Below are 20,241 nucleotides of genomic sequence, written 5' to 3'. Positions count from 1 at the left end.
TTTAAAGCAAAGGCTAGAAAGAAAGATAAAGGACACTTATATAATGATAAAAGGATCAATACAGGAAGAGGATTTTACACTTATCAACATATATGGACCTAATACAGAAGTACCCAAATACATAAAACAAATACTAACAGACATAAAGGGAGAAACCAATAGGAATACAATAATACTAGGAGATTTTAACACCCACTCGCAGCAATGGACAGATCTTCAAGACAGGATCAATAAGGCAACAAAGGCACTAAATGATACAACAGAACAGTTAGACTTAATTGGTATTTTCAGGACACTACATCCAAAAAAACTAGAATATATATTCCTTTCAAGTGCACACAGAACATTCTCTAGGATTGACCACATCCTAGGTCACAAAACTAACCTCAACGAATTTAAGAGTACGGAAATTATTTTGAGAATCTTCTCTGACCACAGCGGCATGAAACTAGAAATCAACCACAGGAAAAGAAACGAGAAAAAAACTATTACGTGGAGACTAAATAACATGCTAGTAAAAAACCAATCAGTCAACAAGGAAATCAAAATGGAAATTAAAAAATGCCGTGAGACAAACAACAATGGACAGAAAACACAACCATACAAAATCTATGGGACACAGCAAAAGCAGTTCTTAGAGGGAAGTTCATAGCGATACAGGCCTTCATCAAAAACAAGAAAAATCTGAAGTAAACAACCTAACCTACCACCTGACGGCATTAGAAAAAGAACAAGAAACAAAACCTAAAGTCAACTGAAGGAAGGAAATAATAAAGATCAGGGAGTAAATAAATAAAATAGAGATTAAAAAAAAAATCAACAAAAACAAGAGCTGGTTCTCTGAAAGGGTAAACAGAATTGACAAACCTCTGGCCAGGCTCACCAAAAAGAAAAGAGCAAGAACCCAAATAAACAAAAAAAGAAATGAAAAAGGAGATATCTCAACTGACACTGCATAAATACAAAAAACCATAAGAGAATACTATGAACAATTATATGCCAACACATCTGACGACCTAAGAAGAAATGGACAACTTTCTAGAAACATACAGCCCACCAAAACTGAATCAAGAAGAAATAGATAATTTGAACAGACCGATCACTATAACTGAAATAGAATCTGTAACAAAAAAACTGCCTACAAACAAAAGTCCAGGACAAGATGGCTTCACAGGTGAATTCTACCAAACATGTAAGGAACTTATACCAATTCTTCTCAAACTCTTCCAGAAGACTGAAGAGGAGGGAACACTCCCAAAGACATTCTAAGAAGCCACCATCACCCTGATAACAAAACCAGACAGACACCACCAAAAAAGAAAATTACAGGCCAATATCTTTGATGAATGTAGATGTGAAAATTCTCAACAAAATATTAGGAAACCAAATTCAACAACACATAAAAAAGATCATAAACAACCAAGTGGGATTCATCCCAGGTTCACAAGGATGGTTCAACATATGCAAATCAATCAATGTAATACACCACATTAACAAAAGACAAGTCAGAAACCACACGATCATCTCAATAGACGGAGAAAAAGCATCTGACAAAATTCAACATCCATTCATGATAAAAACTCTTACCGAAGTGGGAATAGAGGGAACATATCTCAACATAATAAAAGCCATTTATGACAAACCCACAGCCAATATAATGCTCAGCAGTGAAAAGCTGAAAGCCTTCCTGCTAAATCTGGAACAAGACAAGGATGCCCACTCTCACTCTCTCTTCAACATCGTATTGGAAGTCCTAGACACAGCAATCGGACTAGAAAAAGAAATAAAACATATCTGAATTGGAAGGGAAGAGGTAAAGTTGTCACTACATACAGATGACATGATACTATATATAGAAAACCTTAAGGACTCTACACAAAAACTACTAGATCTAATAAGTGAATTCAGCAAAGTAGCAAGATACAAGATTAACATTCAGAAATCGGTTGCATTCCTTTACACTAACAATGAAATATCAGAAAAGGAATGTAAAAAAAAAATACCTTTTAAAAATCGCACACAAAAAAATAAAATACCTAGGAATAAACCTGACCAAGGTGAAACACTTATATGCTGAGAACCATAAAACATTAATAAAGGAAATAAAAGAGGATTCAAAGAAATGGAAAGATATACCATGCTCTTGGAATGGAAGAAACAATACTGTTAAAATGGCAACACTACCCAAAGCAATCTACAGATTTAATGCAATCCCTATCAAACTACCCATAACATCTTTCACAGAACTAGAACAAATAATCCAAAAATTTATATGGAACCATAAAAGAGCCAGAATTGCCAGAGCAATCCTGAGGGAAAAAAAGCAAGCAGGAGGCATAACTCTCCCAGACTCAGACAATACTACAAAGCTACAGTTATCAAAACAGTGTGGTACTGGTACAAAAACAGGCATATGGATCAATGGAACAGAATAGAGAGCCCAGAAATAAACCCACACACATACAGTCAATTAATCTTCAACAAAGGAGGCAAGAATATACAATGGGAAAAAGACAGTCTCTTCAGCAAGTGGTGTTGGGAAGTTGGACAGCTGCATGTAAATCAATGAAGTTAGAATACACCCTCACACCGTGGACAAAAATAAACTCAAATGGCTTAAAGACTTAAACATAAGACGTGACACCATAAAACTCCTAGAAGAGAGCACAAGCAAAACATTCTCTGACATAAGTCATACCAATGTTTTCTTAGGTCAGTCTCCAAAGGCAACAGAATAAAAATAAACAAATGGGGGCTTCCCTGGTGGCGCAGTGGTTGAGAGTCCGCCTGCCGATGCAGGGGACACGGGTTCGTGCCCTGGTCCGGGAAGATCCCACGTGCCGTGGAGCGGCTGGGCCTGTGAGCCATGGCCGCTGAGCCTGCGCATCCGGAGCCTGTGCTCCGCAACGGGAGAGGCCACAACAGTGAGAGGCCCGCGTACCACAAAAAAAATAAATAAATAAAATAAAATTTAAAAAAAATCAAAAAAAAAATAAAATAAAATAAACAAATGGGACCTAATCAAACTTACAAGCTTTTCCACAGCAAAGGAAACCAGAAACAAAATGAAAAGACAACCTACAGAATAGGAGAAAATATTTGCAAACGATTCGACCGACAAGGGCTTCATTTGCAAAATATACGAACAGGTCATACATCTCAACAACAAAAAAACTAACTGAAAAATGGGCAGAAGACCTAAATAGATATTTCTCCAAAGATGACATACAAATGGCCAATAGGCACATGAAAAGATACTCAACACTGCTAATTATTAGAGAAATGCAAATCAAAACTACAATGAGGTACCACCTCACACCGGTCAGAATGGCCATCATTAAAAAGTCTACAAATAATAAATGCTGGAGAGGGTGTGGAGAAAAGGGAACCTTCCTATACTGTTGGTGGGAATGTAATTTGGTGCAGCCACTGTGGAAAACAGTATGGAGGTTCCTCAGAAAACTAAAAATAGAATTACCATATGATCCAGCAATCCCACTCCTGGGCATATATCCAGATAAAACTGTAATTCAAAAAGATACATGCACCACTTTGTTCATAGCTAACCGCTGGACAACGATCGTCAAAAAAATGTCGGAAGCTACCAAAAAAGATACCCAACATCCAGAGACTGAGAAGAAGCCACAACGAGGGGGCAGGATGGGTGCAATCGCGATAAAATCAAATCCCATACCCACTGGGTGGGAGACCCACAAACTGGAACCTGAGCCCCATGTCAGGCTTCCCAGCCTGGGGGTCCAGCAACAGGAGGAGGAGTCCCCAGAGAAACTGGCTTTGTAGGCCAGCAGGCTTTGATCACAGGAATTCCACAGGGCTGGGGGAAGCAGAAACTCCACTCTTCCCCCAGGGTGCACATAAAGTCATGTGTACACCAGGACCCAGGGGAAAAAAGCAGTGACTCTATAAAAGATTGGGTCAGACCTACCTGCCTAGTATTATAGGATCTCCTGCGGAGGCAGGGGGCAGCTGTGGCACATTGCGGGAACAAAGCCTCTGGCAGCAGCAATTCTGGGAAGTACACACTGGCATGAGCCCTCCCAGAGGCCACCATTAGCTCCACCAAACATCCTGTAGGCTCCAGTGCTGGGTCGCCTCAGGCCAAACAACCAACAGTGCGAGAACACAGCCCCACCCATCAGCAGACAAGTCTCCCTGAGCACAGCCCTGCCCAACAGAGAGACAAGACCCAGCTCTACCCACCACTAGGCAGGAACCAGCCCCTCCCATCAGAAAGCCTGCACAAACCTCTTAGATAGCCTCATCCACCAGAGGAGAGCAGAAGCAAGAACTACAATCCTGCAGCCTGCAGAACGGAAACCGCAATCACAGAAAGTTAGAAAAAATGAGACGGAAGAGGAATATGTCCCAGATGAAGGAACAAGATGAAACCCCAGAAGAACAACTAGGTGAAGTGGAGATAGCCAACCTACTAGAAAAAGAATTCAGAATAATGATAGTGAAGATGATCCAAGATCTCGGAAAAAGAATGGAGGCAAGGATCAAGAAGATGCAAGAAATGTTTAACAAAGACCTAGAAGAACTAAGGAACAAACAAACAGAGATGAACAACACAATAACTGAAATTAAAAAATACACTAGAAGGAATCAGTGGCAGAAGAACACATAAATGACCTGAAAGAAAGAATGGTGGAAAATCGCTGCCACAGAACAGAATAAAGAATAAAAAGAAATGAAGACAGTCTGAGAGACCTCTGGGACAACATTAAATGCACCAACATTCACATTATAGGGGTCCCAGTAGGAGAAGAGAGACAGAACGGACCTGAGAAAATGTTTTTAAGAGATAATAGCTGAAAAATTCCTAACGTGGGAAAGGAAACAGTCACCGAAGTCCAGGAAGCGCAGATAGTCCCAGGCAGGATAAACCCAAGGAGGAAAGCTGAGACAAATAGTAATCAAATGGACAAAATTAAAGACAAAGAAAAGTATTAAAACAACAAGGGAACACCCATAAGATTATCAGATGATTTCTCTGTGGAAAGTCTGCAGGCCAGAAGGGAGTGGCATGATATATTTAAAGTGATGAAAGGGAAGAACCTATAACCAAGAACACTCTGCCCAGCAAGGCTCTCATTCAGATTTGATGGAGAAATCAAAAGCTTAACAGACAAACAAAAGCTAAGAGAATTCAGCACCACCAGACCAGCTTTGCAACAAATGCTAAAGGAACTTCTCAAGCAGGAAAGAGACCAGCAACTTAAAACAACCTTGTACATATATAGACTGCTATAACCAAAAACCTCATGGGAACAGCAAACCCAAACACTACCATAGATACACACACAAAAAAGAAAAAACAACCCAAATCAAAACTAAAGATGATCATCAAAACTAGATACCATTTTTTACATACTGAATTTTAAAACTGCAAATATTAAGATGTCATTGATAACAGAGAAACACCAGTACTCACATAAATTATTAGACTATAAATTATTAGTTATTTAACAGGCAATCTAATATTATTAATTACTGTATACCCTATAACCCAGCAATTCCACTGTAGCTATCACCTTAAAAAACACTATCATAAATGCATTAAGAAAGGCCTGTGAAAGCCATATACAAGGAAGTTAACTGAAGTCCTATTTATAGCAATTTATAGTAAACTAGAAATAACCTAAATAGCAATCCATAAGGAACTGGTGAAATAACTGTGGTATATTCATAGGAAGTAACACCACATATAACCTTAAAAGAATAAGGAAAATCTATAACGTACTAACATGGTTTGATCTCCAAATCAAATTAGTAATTGAAAAATGTGTGCTCCAACGCAGGCATTCTTCAGTAAATAAGAAAATAAAATAAAAAGAACACATATACACAAAGCAAAACTTACTGGATATTTTAAAGTACTTCTATAGACTTACCTATGGATATATAAACTAAAGCAAAGAAAATGATCTACAAAGACTAAACTCCTAAACGTTGATACTTCTAAGGAAGCAAAAGGCCCAGAAGAATATATACACTATGATTCTGTTTATAGAAACTTCAAAACAGGCAAAACTCAAGTATTAGAAACCAAGGTGGGGTTACACACTCCCTTCTGCCCCGAAGTATTCAAAAGAAGTATGCAAGGGGCTTCCAGGGTGTTGTCAGTGTTGTAGTTTGTGACTTAGGTAGAGGTTCACAGACTTTTGCTAATACTGTTAAGTATTTTCCCCTAGTCTATTGCTTATCATTCAGTACTGTTTACAGTGTGATATATATATGTATGCATAAAGATGTTGCTAAGTTCAATGTATTTGAATTTATACCTAACCTGTGAAGTGAACATTTTTGTTTTATGCCTTTTTCTGTATGTGCCATACTTAAACAAAAAATTAATCAACAATGAATCACATAAGAACTTAATTCAGTTTACCTGTGACTTTTTCTTTCCTGGAACACATACTTTCACACTTTTCCCATTTATCAGAAGTGGTGTTGTTTCAATGTACTTCATGACTGCAGTAATTGCCTCTTTAAATTCCATTTCCAAGTAAGCCTAAAATGAAATGTATTCCACTTTTAGCCAAAAAAATCTACCTTAAATTTCTCTGTATGACCTAATATAATACTTCTTCGTGGAATATGAAACTGAAATTACCTCAAGTCCTGGTTACTTTCACCTCTTTTGTTTCGCTAAAGTGTAATTTGATGTTTAGGATGTTTTCACACATGAAATGGACACTTAATCTTATAGAATTTCTGTACCATTACCAGGTAAGAAGGAAGCATGGGTCCATGGCAGGATCATGGAACAGTAAGAAATGGGAAGGAGGGCTCACTGAACAATCGAAGAGAAGGCAGGATCTGGTCTAGCTGCTGTTAAGTCTGACCTTTTTAAGGGTTCTTGCAACAAAGAAAACAATACCAACTATGTTCCTTTGTCTTACCTCGCAATTTTTTACGTTCTGCTTAACCTAGGGTTTGTAGTTCTGGTGAACTCTACTATGTGAGTTATAGGAATACAACTCATATGTAAAAAAATACTGTACAGATAAAATCATTTTTTTAATATGACCTTACTGGTGTACTAAAGCAACGAATGGCAAACTATGGCCTGCCACCTGTTTTTGTAAACAGGTTTTTTGAACACAGCCATGCTCATTCATTTATATATTATCTAAGACTGTGTTTGTACAACAACAGAGTTGTATAGCAGAGTTGAATAGCTGAAATCCTATAACATGCAACGCCTAAAATATTATCTGGCCCTTCAAGGAAAAAGTGTGCTCTTCTAAGAAAACAGTGTGCTGTTTGAAACGATATAAAGCAGTATTTAGGGACATTGTTCATTCGAATCCAAACATTTACATAAATCAGTTAACAATTGTGTATGCAGGAAAAGCAGCTAAAAGATCCAACAACAGTCTTTATAAAATAATGACTTTGTATGAATTTTAGAACAGACTAAATAACTCACTTCCTTTCTATATGGAACAATCAGGACATCATTAACTTTTCCAAATGGCTGAAATATTTTTCTTATATCTTCTTCAGTACAGCCATCCTCTGGTAATTCAGATATAAGAAGAACGGGACCATAATGTGAAGACTGATCTTTCCGAAGCTTTTTTGGGGATGAAAGAAAATTAAACCAAATTAAGTGACAAAGTACAGTAATAATAATTCCCAATATAATTTCTTCTATCATTAATCTTAGTCCTTTAAGCAGTCTTTTCAACATATTTTAGCATATTTAAAAAAATTTTAAAGGCCAAAGAAAAGTAGTAAGGAATATGTTTTACATTTTACCACTCAAACCCAACAGTGGTCAGAGTTTATGGGTAACCAATCACAGATACTCTTTTCTGTTTAGAAACATTTTGTAACAAACAAGACCTATGAAATGAAATGGTCCAAAACTATTAAACAGTATTTTTCTATATGAATCTGCATGGCACATCACTAGTGAAGCTGAAATTATAGCTTTATTTACTGTGTTCTAATAATTAAAAATGTTATCTAGATAGGCATAATATTTTTAAAGATTTATACTACATACAATTTGAATATATTTTATCAAATTTGCCACCTATGTTAAAAGTTGACTCAAAAAAAAAAAAACTTTTTAAAAGTTCCACTGCCACCATCTAGAAGTCTAGAAACAAAATGAAAGAACGTTACAGAATAATTAAGCCTCTTTGAGATTAATTCCCTGTATTCAACATTTCTTCCTAATTAATGCTCTTCAAAATACTGTAATTGCAGGTTGATTATTTTAAGTTTATCCTTCTAAATATAAGCTCTCTGGGGCAGGGAACTGTAGTTGTTGAAAGTTAAGACAATGTTAAGAGCAATGTATACCTAAATACTTGAAGACTTGTTATTATTACAATATAATAAACATTTGAAAATCTGGCCTATCAGGAGTTACTCTGATAGTCTCAGGATGCTTTATATATTATCTGCTATAATAGTAATTTCATTAACATATACAGTAAAGCAATACCATCAAAATACACCAATAAGTTAGTACCCAGAAAAGAGACTAGTATTCTACACTGGATAATGATTTAACTTATGAACTGTACTGCAAAAAGTATAAAACAGATTAAAAATGACCAATTCTCAGCAGAGACTCACTAATAACTTACTAACAAAGATTATAAAACCTCATTAATGCTGCTGATTACATCCATTTCCCCAATAAGGGAGCAAAACTTATCACAAGGATCTGTTTGTATGGTTAGCCAAAAACACCAAACTGTCAAAATGTTCTCACTTTTGATATATCAAATGCCAAACCTCTAGGATTTGTAATCTACAGGATTTTAATTATTGGACTTTTATTATACTCAGAAGAGAAACCAATGAATAGTCCATATCAACATAACAAGTCATGATTTCAAACTTCTGGAAATATGAAAATTAAAAATTCTGAAAACTTTGTTTTCTTTGTCATATTAACAAATGTATGCACACACTTCCAGTAACAAAGAACTACTGACCTTACGTTGTAGAGAAACAGCTTTATCAGACACCTGTTTACTTTCTGGTGAGGTGTCATCTTCAAGATTCTTTGATTTGTAACGAGTACAATGTCCTATATTTGAATCACTCTTTGTAGAGCTCGTAGATTTAACTGATGGCCTTGCTCCACTGACAGTTTTAAGTTTTTGTGCTGGTGAGTGTCCTTTATCAACTGCTTCAAGATGTTTCTGTTTACTGAATTCTGATCCATGCCCAGACCGTTGTACTACATCTTCTAATGCTTTTTTTCTGTCTAGTAAGAAGGACATAAATACTACTTCAACTGAAAAGAACTTAAGGTAGGAAACATCTCATCACATTATAAAAAAAAAAGAATCATCTCTCAACTGTCCAAATATTTACCACATTGAGCTATTGTTAGGCCAAAAAGGTGGCAAACACACACACACAAAATTATTATTCTTTAATTCTTCACTCAAAAGTGAAGATGTAAAAACATGAAGATCCCTTATTCAGTGAGCTTCTCTTATACCAGTGGTACTCAAACTTTGGTTTCAGTATCCCTTTACACTATTAAAAATTGAGGACTCCGAAGAGCTTTTGTTCAATTTATCAATGTTTACCATATAAGAAACTAAAATAGAATTTTTAAAATATTAATTCATTTAATAATAATAAACTCCTATGTTAATATAAATAATATATTTTTATAAAAAACTTTAATTTCAAAACAAAAATTAGTTAGATGAGTAGCACCACTGTATATTTTCCAAACACTTTAATGTTGGGCTTAAAAAAAGTCTGAATTCTCGTATCTGCTTCTGCATCCAATCTGCTGGATACATTATTTCAGCTGAAACGTTTAAAGAAAAATCCAGCTTCACAAAGACATGTAGTTGGAAAAGGAAAGACCTCACAGACCTCTGCAAAGATCTCAGAAAAGAATTATATAAGAGCTATTTCCAGAAAGGTCACTAAACCAATACAAAGACACAGGTTGAAAATATGAATAACTTTTTTAATGTTTTAAATTAATTCACCGAAGACAAGTCTATAATCAATTACTAAAGCAAACTAAGATGTTTGTATATCCTTGGTTTTTAAGTTTGATGTTGGGTGGATAGATACAGTCTCCCACACTTCTTCTGATACATAATAAAGGGAAGAAGAATGAAATAGGTTGGGATGTGGGCTGGATTTCATATAGAAATTCTAAAATTTAATAAAGTAGAACATTCCATTTCTTAAAAACCTTGAAAGTTTTAAAAAGAGCTGAGCCAAATACCTCAAAATGTCAACATTTAAAAATATCTTGACAGTAGTATATAAGTCACCATTTCAAGCTTAATAGAAATAAAAAATTCAAACAAACAAAAAAGCTAAAAAAATTTAGTCAAAATAAGTACTTATTATTCACAACCATAAGTGTACCTGATGATCTCACTGATCTCCTTGATGTCCTTTCAGGGCTAACTGATCGATAGCATTTTGGACTAGCTCTAAATGGATTTCTCATTCGATACGGTGAACGGGATCTGGATCTGTATCTAGGAACGAAACGATGGCAAATTCTTGGACTTCGACTTCTTGGTCTGTACATATAACGTACTGGGCTTCGGGATCGACGGAATCTGTGACTTGAGCTTGATCTCCTAGAATGTCTAGGACTGGGAGAATGAGATCGTCTTCTTGGAGTTTCGTTTTCTTTTCTATTGCCTTCATTTCTACAAAGTGCAGGAAAAAACCACAAGATTCATCAATTTAACATAAATTTAAATCTATACTAAATGACAGATTTATCTTCTTAAAAACAGACTATTAACAATGCCAAATTCTGATACCACGTATTTACATAAAGCAAAAACCTGTTTGACATGATGCAATTCAGCCTTGTAGATGAGTAAGACACAGTCAGAGCAGATGATCACCTCTCTCATTGCTTAGATTCCTCTGTTTTGTTAATTTACAAAAGAATATTATCACCCATTTCTTGCATTTTTCCTATACCACTATTATATCCAATTATGTTTTGAAAGTATTATATTACATGAAGAATTTAGGAAATGACTTACATAAACAAATGTTTTTCAACAATTTTTCCTGAAACATTATGCCATCCACAAATATTTCTTTGACTGTTGTACTTGTGTACCTACACATTGAACCGGGACCCCCATTCCCAGCCTTCAAATCTAAGATCCCACAAACATAAAATAATAATAAAAGTACAAAGTATTTTCAGAACAGACTTAAAAAAAAAAAAAGTTCACAGATGGGAGCTATCACACTTAAACTGGGGTAACTAAAGAAAGATTCATTGAGCTGGTTCCATTTGCCTATTGTTTAAAAGTAAAAATGGTCAAAACAGGACTCTATTCAAAACAGTACCTTTAAAAAAAAAAAGTACTTGTTTACTTTTAAAAGAAAATCAAATTTCAATAATACCACTATTAAAAAAATAACTACCTTCTTGATGGGAGGATCTCAGGATTCCAATCGGGATACCTATTTTGAGAATAAACAATATTAATGAACAGTTAAAATAAGATTATAAGGCTCAATCTTTCCCTGCAATATATCAAGAGGACTGTTCAAAACCAAAGTTAAGGGAATTCCCTGGTGGACCAGTGGTTAGGACTCCGTGCTTCACTGCGAAGGGCACGGGTTCAGTCCCTCACTGGGGAACTAAGATCCCACAAGCCATGTGGCGCAACAAATAAATAAATAAAAATTTAAAAAATTTTAAAAACAAAAAGTTTTAAAAAATTTTTAAAAATTTAAAAAATATTTTTAAAAAGATTTAAAAAAGATAAAAAAACAAAGTTAACACAGTGATTTATTAGTATATTAAAATGTGAATATTTTCTTCAAAGTAAAATATTTTGAGTGTCTAATTCAATAAATAAGGTATTAGGCAATTCAGGGAAAAGAAACACATTCCCTATACTTCAAGGGCCTCGACGTTTATTTAGGTAAAACAAGCAGTACATATAGAAGTGTTGAGATGTATAGAAGAGGTATAAAACACAAGCTTAGGTTCGGGTTAAAGACAGTTCTCCCACTTTGCAGAACTCCAGGGGACACCGCTCTACAGAGTAATACATGAATAGTGCCCCTTACACTGTACCAAGTGCTCCTCAAGAGAGGATCTAGTGGGAAGGTTCAGGGGAGAATTCAAAGAAAAAGGTTGCTTTTCAGGGGAACTAAGATCTCACAAGCCATGTGGCGAAAGGTGTGTTAAGAGGCATGGATCAGGTTAGGTTTCATACAGTGGTGATACATAAAAGAAGCATTGGAGGCAAAACATGTGTTCTATTCCAGGAACCGGTATGGCTGCAGCATGGAAGTGATGAAAAGCAATTATGAGGGGGAAAACCTGGAAAGGCAGTTCAGAGACAAACTATGAACGTCCTTGAAATCAGGTTAAGGAGGCTGCACATAATTAAAAGGCAACAGGGAACAATAAACATTTCTGAAATGAAGGGAACATAGGAATGTTTTCAGAACAACTGGAAATAAATATCTGGATTAGAGAAAAAGATGAGGGCTGGGATATTTAGAAATCAGGCATCAGCTATACTACTAAGAATGAGTGAGATAAACAGAGAATAGAGTTTGTGGGGAAAAAAGAGGGCTGAGCACAGAATCTTATGCACACTAACACTTAAGAGTAAAGCAGACAAAGATACACCAATGAAAGAGATTAAGGGTTAATTACAGAAAGAAAAAGTAGGAGGAACAGTAACATCATAGAAGCCTTAAAAAAAGACATCTTTATCCTCATCTTTTCTAGATTTTCTGGACTCTTAAAAGTTAACTGGAAATGGTGATTAAATTAAATTATTGTATCACTGATGTTCAAAAATACAATTTCAGTAACCAAGAGGAGAGCCAGGTAAGGAAATGAAGGCAGCAGACTCAACAAGTCACCTGGCAGGAAAATAAAGTGAGGTCAAAACCTTACTAAAAGTAAAGTGGTTTTTATTTGTTGATATTTGTCTCAGACATCGTTAGCAGGTTAACTCAAAAGCAATTCTCAACTCTCTTTTCCCATGCCTGCCTCCACAACAAAGGCTTAAAAAAGCTAAATATTTGCTTTCTCAGCCTCCTTACAAGATAGCCAGTGATAGGTTCAAACCAATGAGACAGACATAGGTACAAAACCACTGGCAGACTTCTGAGAAAGCTTCTGCCCACTTCTTCCTGCTTTAAGAGCAGACATGATGCATCTTATAACTACAATGTGACAAACTATGAAGGCAAAAAAACTTAACTTTCAATCCAATGTATCTATCACGCAGCATCAACAATTGTTAAAACATGAACAATTTTGTTTCATCTACTACTACATTTTTTAAAACTTTTGTTACTCTGTACCATGTAAGAAGATACATTTCCGGTCTTATGTTACTGTGTTTAAAAGCAAGACCTTTGAGAGTTCCCTGGTGGTCTCCTGGTTAAGATTTGGCACTTTCACTGCTGGGGCCTGGGTTCAATCCCTGGTCGGGGAACTGAGATCCCACAAGCCATGTGGTGCGGCCAAAAGAAAAAAAAAAAAAAAAAAAAAACTAAAGCAAGACCTTTGGAATGAAACACAGCTGGGTGTATAAGTGTAGGTACTGCCACTTAATGGCCATGTATCTGAAAGCCAGTTACTTACTATAAGTAAGCCTTAGCTTTCTCTTATGTACAACGCTGGAAATACAGCTGGTTGTCGACACACAGAAGTTATTAAATTTCCAGATCTTTCCAGTTCAAGAGTGGGTAACAATGTTTCAGATGTGAAATGATGTTTCAGATCTAGGTTAACTGCTAGAATACATATTCTTGTCTCTGCTGCCCAGAGCAGAAAAATAAAGCATACATACTATTCTGCAAATAGAGTTTGGACTGCCTATATATTGCCTGACTAGTTTTTGTGGGTTTTTTAAACATCTTTATTGGAGTGTAATTGCTTTACAATAGTGTGTTAGTTTCTGCTTTATAACTAAGTCCATCAGTTATATATATACATATATCCTCATATCTCTTCCCTCCTGCGTCTCCCTCCCTCCTACCCTCCCTATCCCACCCCTCTAGGTGGTCACAAAGCACCGAGCTGATCTCCCTGTGCTATGCAGCTGCTTCCCACTAGCTATCTATTTTACATTTGGTACTAACTAGTTTTTTTAAATGTGTTTCAGAAGCATGATACATAAGCAATAGAAACATAATGGCTAAGAACAAGGACCTAAGTAAACGACATTATCTGTATCCCAATGTGATGCAGTAAGTATACACATCACCTATAAAGTTTTTGTGACAAAAATGTTCAACCTGAATTTAATGAAGAGGAAAAAAACCAGAAAGGTGCAGAATGTGGAATATTCTACAAGACAACTTTTGTGGACATTTCAGAAGTCAACCATTGTGAAAATATCCTCCTCAAAAGGATACTGGGATTGACATACATACACTATTAATACCATGTATAAAATAGATAACTGTGAGAACCTACTGTATAGCACAGGGAACTCTACTCAATGCTCTGTGGTCACCTAAATGAGAAAGAAATCCAAAAAAGAGGGGATATGTGTATACATACAGCTGATTCACTTTGCTGTACAGCAGAAACTAACACAATATTGTAAAGCAACTATACTCCAATAAAAAAAATTAATGCTAAAAAAAAAGTGTAGGGGCGGGGTAGGCAAAGGTAGTTATAAAGGCATTTTGGAAACAAATGGGAAAATTTGAACTTGGCCTATGTACTGGAAGGCATTATGAAATCATTGTTAATCACTGTGTTATACTGTGGTTATAACAGATAACCACTGTAGAAAAATTTCCTTATTCTTAAGAGACAGATTTTGAATTAAGGAGTAAAGTGTCATAATGTCTAATTTATTTTCAAGTAGTTTTCAAAAACTATAGTATTAAAAATGTGCATATAAAGATATAATAGATATGTCGAATGTTAATAATTGGTTAATAAAGACAAAGGCTCTATGAATGTTTATTATCCCTTCAACTTTTTTGCAGCTTAGAAACTTTTCAAAATAAAATGCTGAGAGAAAAAAAAGAGCGAAGATCCATGAGTTAGATTAGTTGTGCCAATTATTTGCTGTGTTATAGTAGGGAAGTTGCGTCTCAGTTTCCGCACTGGTAAAATCACAAATAATCATTATACATATATCTCATAGGGTTGCTTTGAAAATTAAAGACACCGTGTAAAGCACTTAGAAGAATGCCCAGCACACAATAAGCATACAGCTCTTATTATTTATTATTTTTAATACTAAAACTTTAATGCACTGTATCTTTTCTCAAGTTAACCAACTACTCTTATGTCATAATCCAGAAAGATCCAAGACAAAGAGAGAGAAGAGATAATCAGCCTTAAGAAAAGGAATAAGAACCTAAATATACATCAGCAGAGGAATGACTAAACAGATTAAGGTTTAGAAACACAACGCAGCTTTAAAAAAATAAATAAATAAAGTAGCATATATTTTGCCATGGAAAGATCCAAAGCACCTAATCAAATCTAACATATTTGTTAAATTTTTTTTGCAATAGAGAAAGCCATAAAGAAACTATTCAAGAGCACATAACCTGAAAAAGATAAAAATGTAAAACAAGCAATGAAGTAGCAGGCATGGAAAGCACATGCTTTAAAATCAGCATCCTGGAGACCTCCTTGGCAGTGGTTAAGAATCCGCCTGCTAATGCAGGAGACACGGGTTCAAGTCATGGTCCAGGAAGATCCCACATGCCGCGGAGCAACTAAGCTCGTATGCCACAACTACTGAGCCTGTGCTCTAGAGCCCATGGGCCACAACTACTGAGCCTGTGCTCTAGAGCCCATGAGCCACAACTACTGAAGCCCACATGCATAGAGCCTGTGCTCCGCAGCAAAAGAAGCCAGCACAATGAGAAGCCCACGCACCACCACGAAGAGCAGCCCCCGCTCGCCACAACTAGAGAAAGCCCACACGCAACAAAGACCCAACGCAGCCAAAAATAAATATATATATAAAAAAATCAGGGTCCTGTGTGCATTAAAAAAAAAAAGGCTTATCTACACAAAAGTCTTTAAATAGGCATAAATGCCATGTGATGTAGTAAATTAATGGCAGTGCATGTAGCTAGAATCCTCTTACTAGCATTAATGCCTACCTACAGCAACTAACTAACTCCCACCTAAATCCCTTACCTTCATAAAAATGAGACATCCCACTGGGTATCTGTGGGAAAATTTGTGGCTTAGGAGAGTTTCTCCACTTACAGTGGCAGTAAGGCCTATCCAATTCAAGTAACAAATTATCTCCGCATGATAACCAATGTTTGTGTGCACACATCTATACAGGTAAGCAACTCTATTATTAGTCTATACAATTAAGGTAGGACTTACATCACACTCAACACATGACACCAACCGAGGTACAGTACCCTATTCCTGCAACCATTATAACTGGTTTAGAGATGGACAACTAACCCACAGTGAACCAAAAGAGTCAAACCAAGGACTTCTGCAGAATTTATGAGGAAAGAAGTGTTATTTATTTTTTAACTCCTGGAATTGCTAGCTATACATATCACTTAAGTCTGGAACTAAGGGGGTCACTGCTTTGTGGAGAAAGGTGTGCCTTTCTCATGAGGCTAAAGCAGAAGAGAACAGCCAAGAAACGAAAATATTTCTGACACTCTGATTTTTGTTTGAGCATCTAATTCAGCTGTTCACACTCCTTAAGCTTCCCAGTTAAATAAGCTAATAAATTTCCTTACTTTAAAAAATTGGTCTGAGTTAGGTTTATCACATATGACTAGAAGAGTCCTGAATATTCTCAAAAAAATTTTGTTGATATTTTCATAAAGAACAACAACAAAAAACCAAAACAGCTGCCACAAATCCATTTGCTCAAGAACATGTTACTATCATCAGTATAGTGACCGGGAATTTGACACACAACTATATCAGCATATTTAATGATGTTAAAAGGAGCACAATTTAATTTTATGTAACTCCAGGTGATATTAGAGAATACTGTTAATATCACACTTTTCACCTTCATAGGTGCCCTGTCTTAAAGAAGGAAAAGGTCGGAGAATTGAAGAACCAATGTTGAGGAAGCACCATATCTAGCTTGTTCATCTCCCACTTAAGGTTTTTTCTGAATATAGGTTCTAAACCTGGAGAGGTTTAGACCTGAAATTAAAGACTAGTGTTTGGTTTGGGTGGTTTTTAGTTTTTTATCCTTTGGGAAAGGGGTGGGGATGAGGGGGAAGAAGTATAGGAGAAGGGTAGACTATGTGCTCTGAAAAAGATAAACCATCCCAAGGGAAGGCAAGCCAGCAGGAATGAACCAATGATACTAAAGTTACCTACTGGGATTAAATTAGGAAGGAGTCAGAAGAAAGGATCATATTTAATTCTCTCCTTTGGGAAAACGATTAAATATATTTGTATATTAATATTTCAAATAGACAATAGCTTTCTTAAAAAATATTTTTCTCCTAAGTACCACACTAAAGGTATTAAGCAGTCGTACCTGAAACATTATTTTGTAAATTTGCTACTTATAAAAAAGGAAAAAATTGTTCTTACTGTTGACGTAACTGTCGGCAGCTCTCAATGTGAGTAGATGTATTTTGATGCTGAATCCAATCCTATTGTAAAAGGAGAAAAGTGCACAAATTAGAACATTCCTTATTTGACTAATGAAATTAGGCTTTTTAACATGACACAGCATACTTTGTTTTATCAAAAATTAACCAATTCTAGTTATAAATACCATTTGGCTACAACAAAATTTTCACAAACAAAAATAAAAGCCCTCCAAATAAAAGCACTTCATACCAACTCACTGATACCATTTTAAAACATGTTAGTATAGAAAACATTTTTAAAATCATACCCATGGATACTCGTTTTGAAGTCAAATATACATGTAAACTTGGAGAAAATAAAAGCATGGATCAGAAATAACTCATCTCAAATATAAAACACTACTACAGAGAACACCAAAAACTCTATAAATAGAATGGTGGTATTCTATAAAATATAGTCTAAAATACAGTCTCTAAAATACAGTCTCAATGCCTTACAACTCTAAAATTCAAGCTAACAACATTAACAACAAAAAATCCTACCTCTTAGGCCAATACTATTCCAAACAAGGTACTCACTATGTATTGGCAAAGGATAAGATTAGTAAAAATATGAAAAAATGCTGCTGATCAAATCTAATTTATTTTCAGGATATAATGGAAAGTAACATCATTTCAAAGACATAATATCCCTTACATATAGAGCTTTACAATGAACAAAATGCTTTCTTATACATAACTTCATGTGTCACAAAGCTGCCCTAAAATTACATTCTGTATCCATAAAAAGCTCCTGGAAGATACATCTGATTTTTTTATTTAAAGGCAATACAGTTTTCAAAGATACAGTCCCCCAAATGAAACAGTTAGTTAAAAGCAATGTGCATATTACTCAATGTTTTATTGTTTCTCCAACATTTGGGAAGGCAGAAAACTTACTGAACAGTTCCATATTTTAATGCTTTCCTTGAGGAAAATGTTATTCATTTCCATTTCAAAAACATTTTAGTTTGTCATTGCCAAAGACGAACTAGAAATATCCAGAGTTAAAAACAACAGTTGACACTAATTTTGGAATCTGCCTTGTCGAGAACTATTTGAAAATAAGTGCATGCTATTTGCAATGCTCAGCAGCAGGTTATGACAAACCCTAAATTATTTCATTAAGCCATGAAACTCATTGTGGATTGCAAAAAAGAAATGTCTGTATATCCTGCTCAGTGATACAAATATTTAGAAAGCTAGAAGAGATTGGCAGTTAAGAATCTTTAGTACTGTTAAACCCATGTCTTTGACATTAACTGGATATTGTTTACATCAGACACACTGGCAGGTATCAAGTTGGGCATGATTTATTTGGACCATAAAGTGTTTTATTTGAATAAGTTGCCGATATTTAAAAATCCAGAGATTTCCAGCTTTTCTTGAAAAAATATGAAGATGTAATTAATACTAGACATGTATTTGATATAGCAACCATCAGGTGATGCTGACAGCTAACTTACTTAAGGTATACTCTCTCCAGTTCTACACACACACACGCACACACACACCCTTTTAACAGGCCCGCTTTACTCACTGACATCACTCGCTTTTAAGCTCAGTAAATATATGTACACCACCCCAATTTCTAGACTCTCCAGTAAGACAAGGGTCCAAGAGCAGTACTCCTCTCCAGAGAAAAAGTGATAATTATCTACTAAGCAGGAGATGCTACAAGGACTGTAGACTTGAGTGGGCCCAGAATCAAACTGTGCAAATACCTACCCATATCAGAGCTCACTATCCACCAACTATTTCAAAAATCTTTTGTCAGTATTTTCTCAAACTCAATTATTTCAGTCAAAAAGACATAGCTGGGGTTTCCCTGGTGGCACAGTGGTTGAGAGTCCGCCTGCTGATGCAGGGGACACGGGTTAGTGCCCTGATCCAGGAAGATCCCACATGCTGCGGAGCGGCTGAGCCCGTGAGCCATGGCCGCTGAGCCTGCGCGTCCGGAGCACACGCAACGGGAGAAGCCACATCAGTGAGAGGCCCACGTACCGCAAAAAAAAAAAAAAAAAAAAAAGACATGGTTTCTCAACCAACTGTGACAGTCAAAAAGACGTAACTTCTAAACTAAGGTCAGCTCCTCCTCTGTCTGAAACCCAATTTAGAAAAAACATAATTTCACATTTTCTTGTTGTCTTTTTCAGGCTATAGTTTTAAAGACTCAGAGATGGGGAACATACTGTCAGATATTATTTAGCAAGAAAAAATTTGCAGTTGGTAATTTATATTTATTGGTTACATATTTATAATGTCAAATACATGCACACTTACAAGGCAGCAAGATATATCACAGAAACAAGAGAGGTAGTTTGTACTACCTAAGTCCATGTTCACAAATCCCTATAATTTGTCATCCAGTAGTGAAGAATTCATTAGTTAGGTCCATTGTGTTGTTCTATTAAAAGGTATCTGTTCATTTAAAATGGCAATCAATCTCTGTGAATTCTAATAATCATTAAATGATTTTTCCTCTCGAACTTTTACTTTTATCACAGTAATCCATACTTTCACCAACATATACTTGAATAACTAGGGAACCTCGAATTAGGTGCCCTACCCTATCTCTTCTCATTTCTATTCATCTTGCACACGTCAGTCAGATTTATCTCCCTGAAATACATTTTTAATGTGTTA

At 35.8% G+C, this 20,241-nt stretch overlaps 1 protein-coding gene across 1 annotated transcript in view; it reads right to left on the bottom strand.

The window, feature by feature from the left end:
• Positions 1–20,241, bottom strand: part of ZNF638 (zinc finger protein 638) — an 84,642-nt gene that overhangs the window by 49,275 nt on the left and 15,126 nt on the right. The window contains 6 exon segments of the mRNA XM_032652393.1: positions 6,413–6,535; positions 7,457–7,603; positions 8,985–9,259; positions 10,399–10,691; positions 11,434–11,472; positions 17,555–17,616. Of these exon segments, the coding sequence (XP_032508284.1) occupies positions 6,413–6,535; positions 7,457–7,603; positions 8,985–9,259; positions 10,399–10,691; positions 11,434–11,472; positions 17,555–17,616 (939 nt within the window).

Source organism: Phocoena sinus, chromosome 13, assembly GCF_008692025.1.
Source record: "Phocoena sinus isolate mPhoSin1 chromosome 13, mPhoSin1.pri, whole genome shotgun sequence".
NCBI classification, from domain to species: Eukaryota; Metazoa; Chordata; class Mammalia; order Artiodactyla; family Phocoenidae; genus Phocoena; species Phocoena sinus.
The sequence above is the reverse complement of the archived record's forward strand: the minus strand, read 5'-3'. Positions and strand labels throughout refer to the sequence as shown.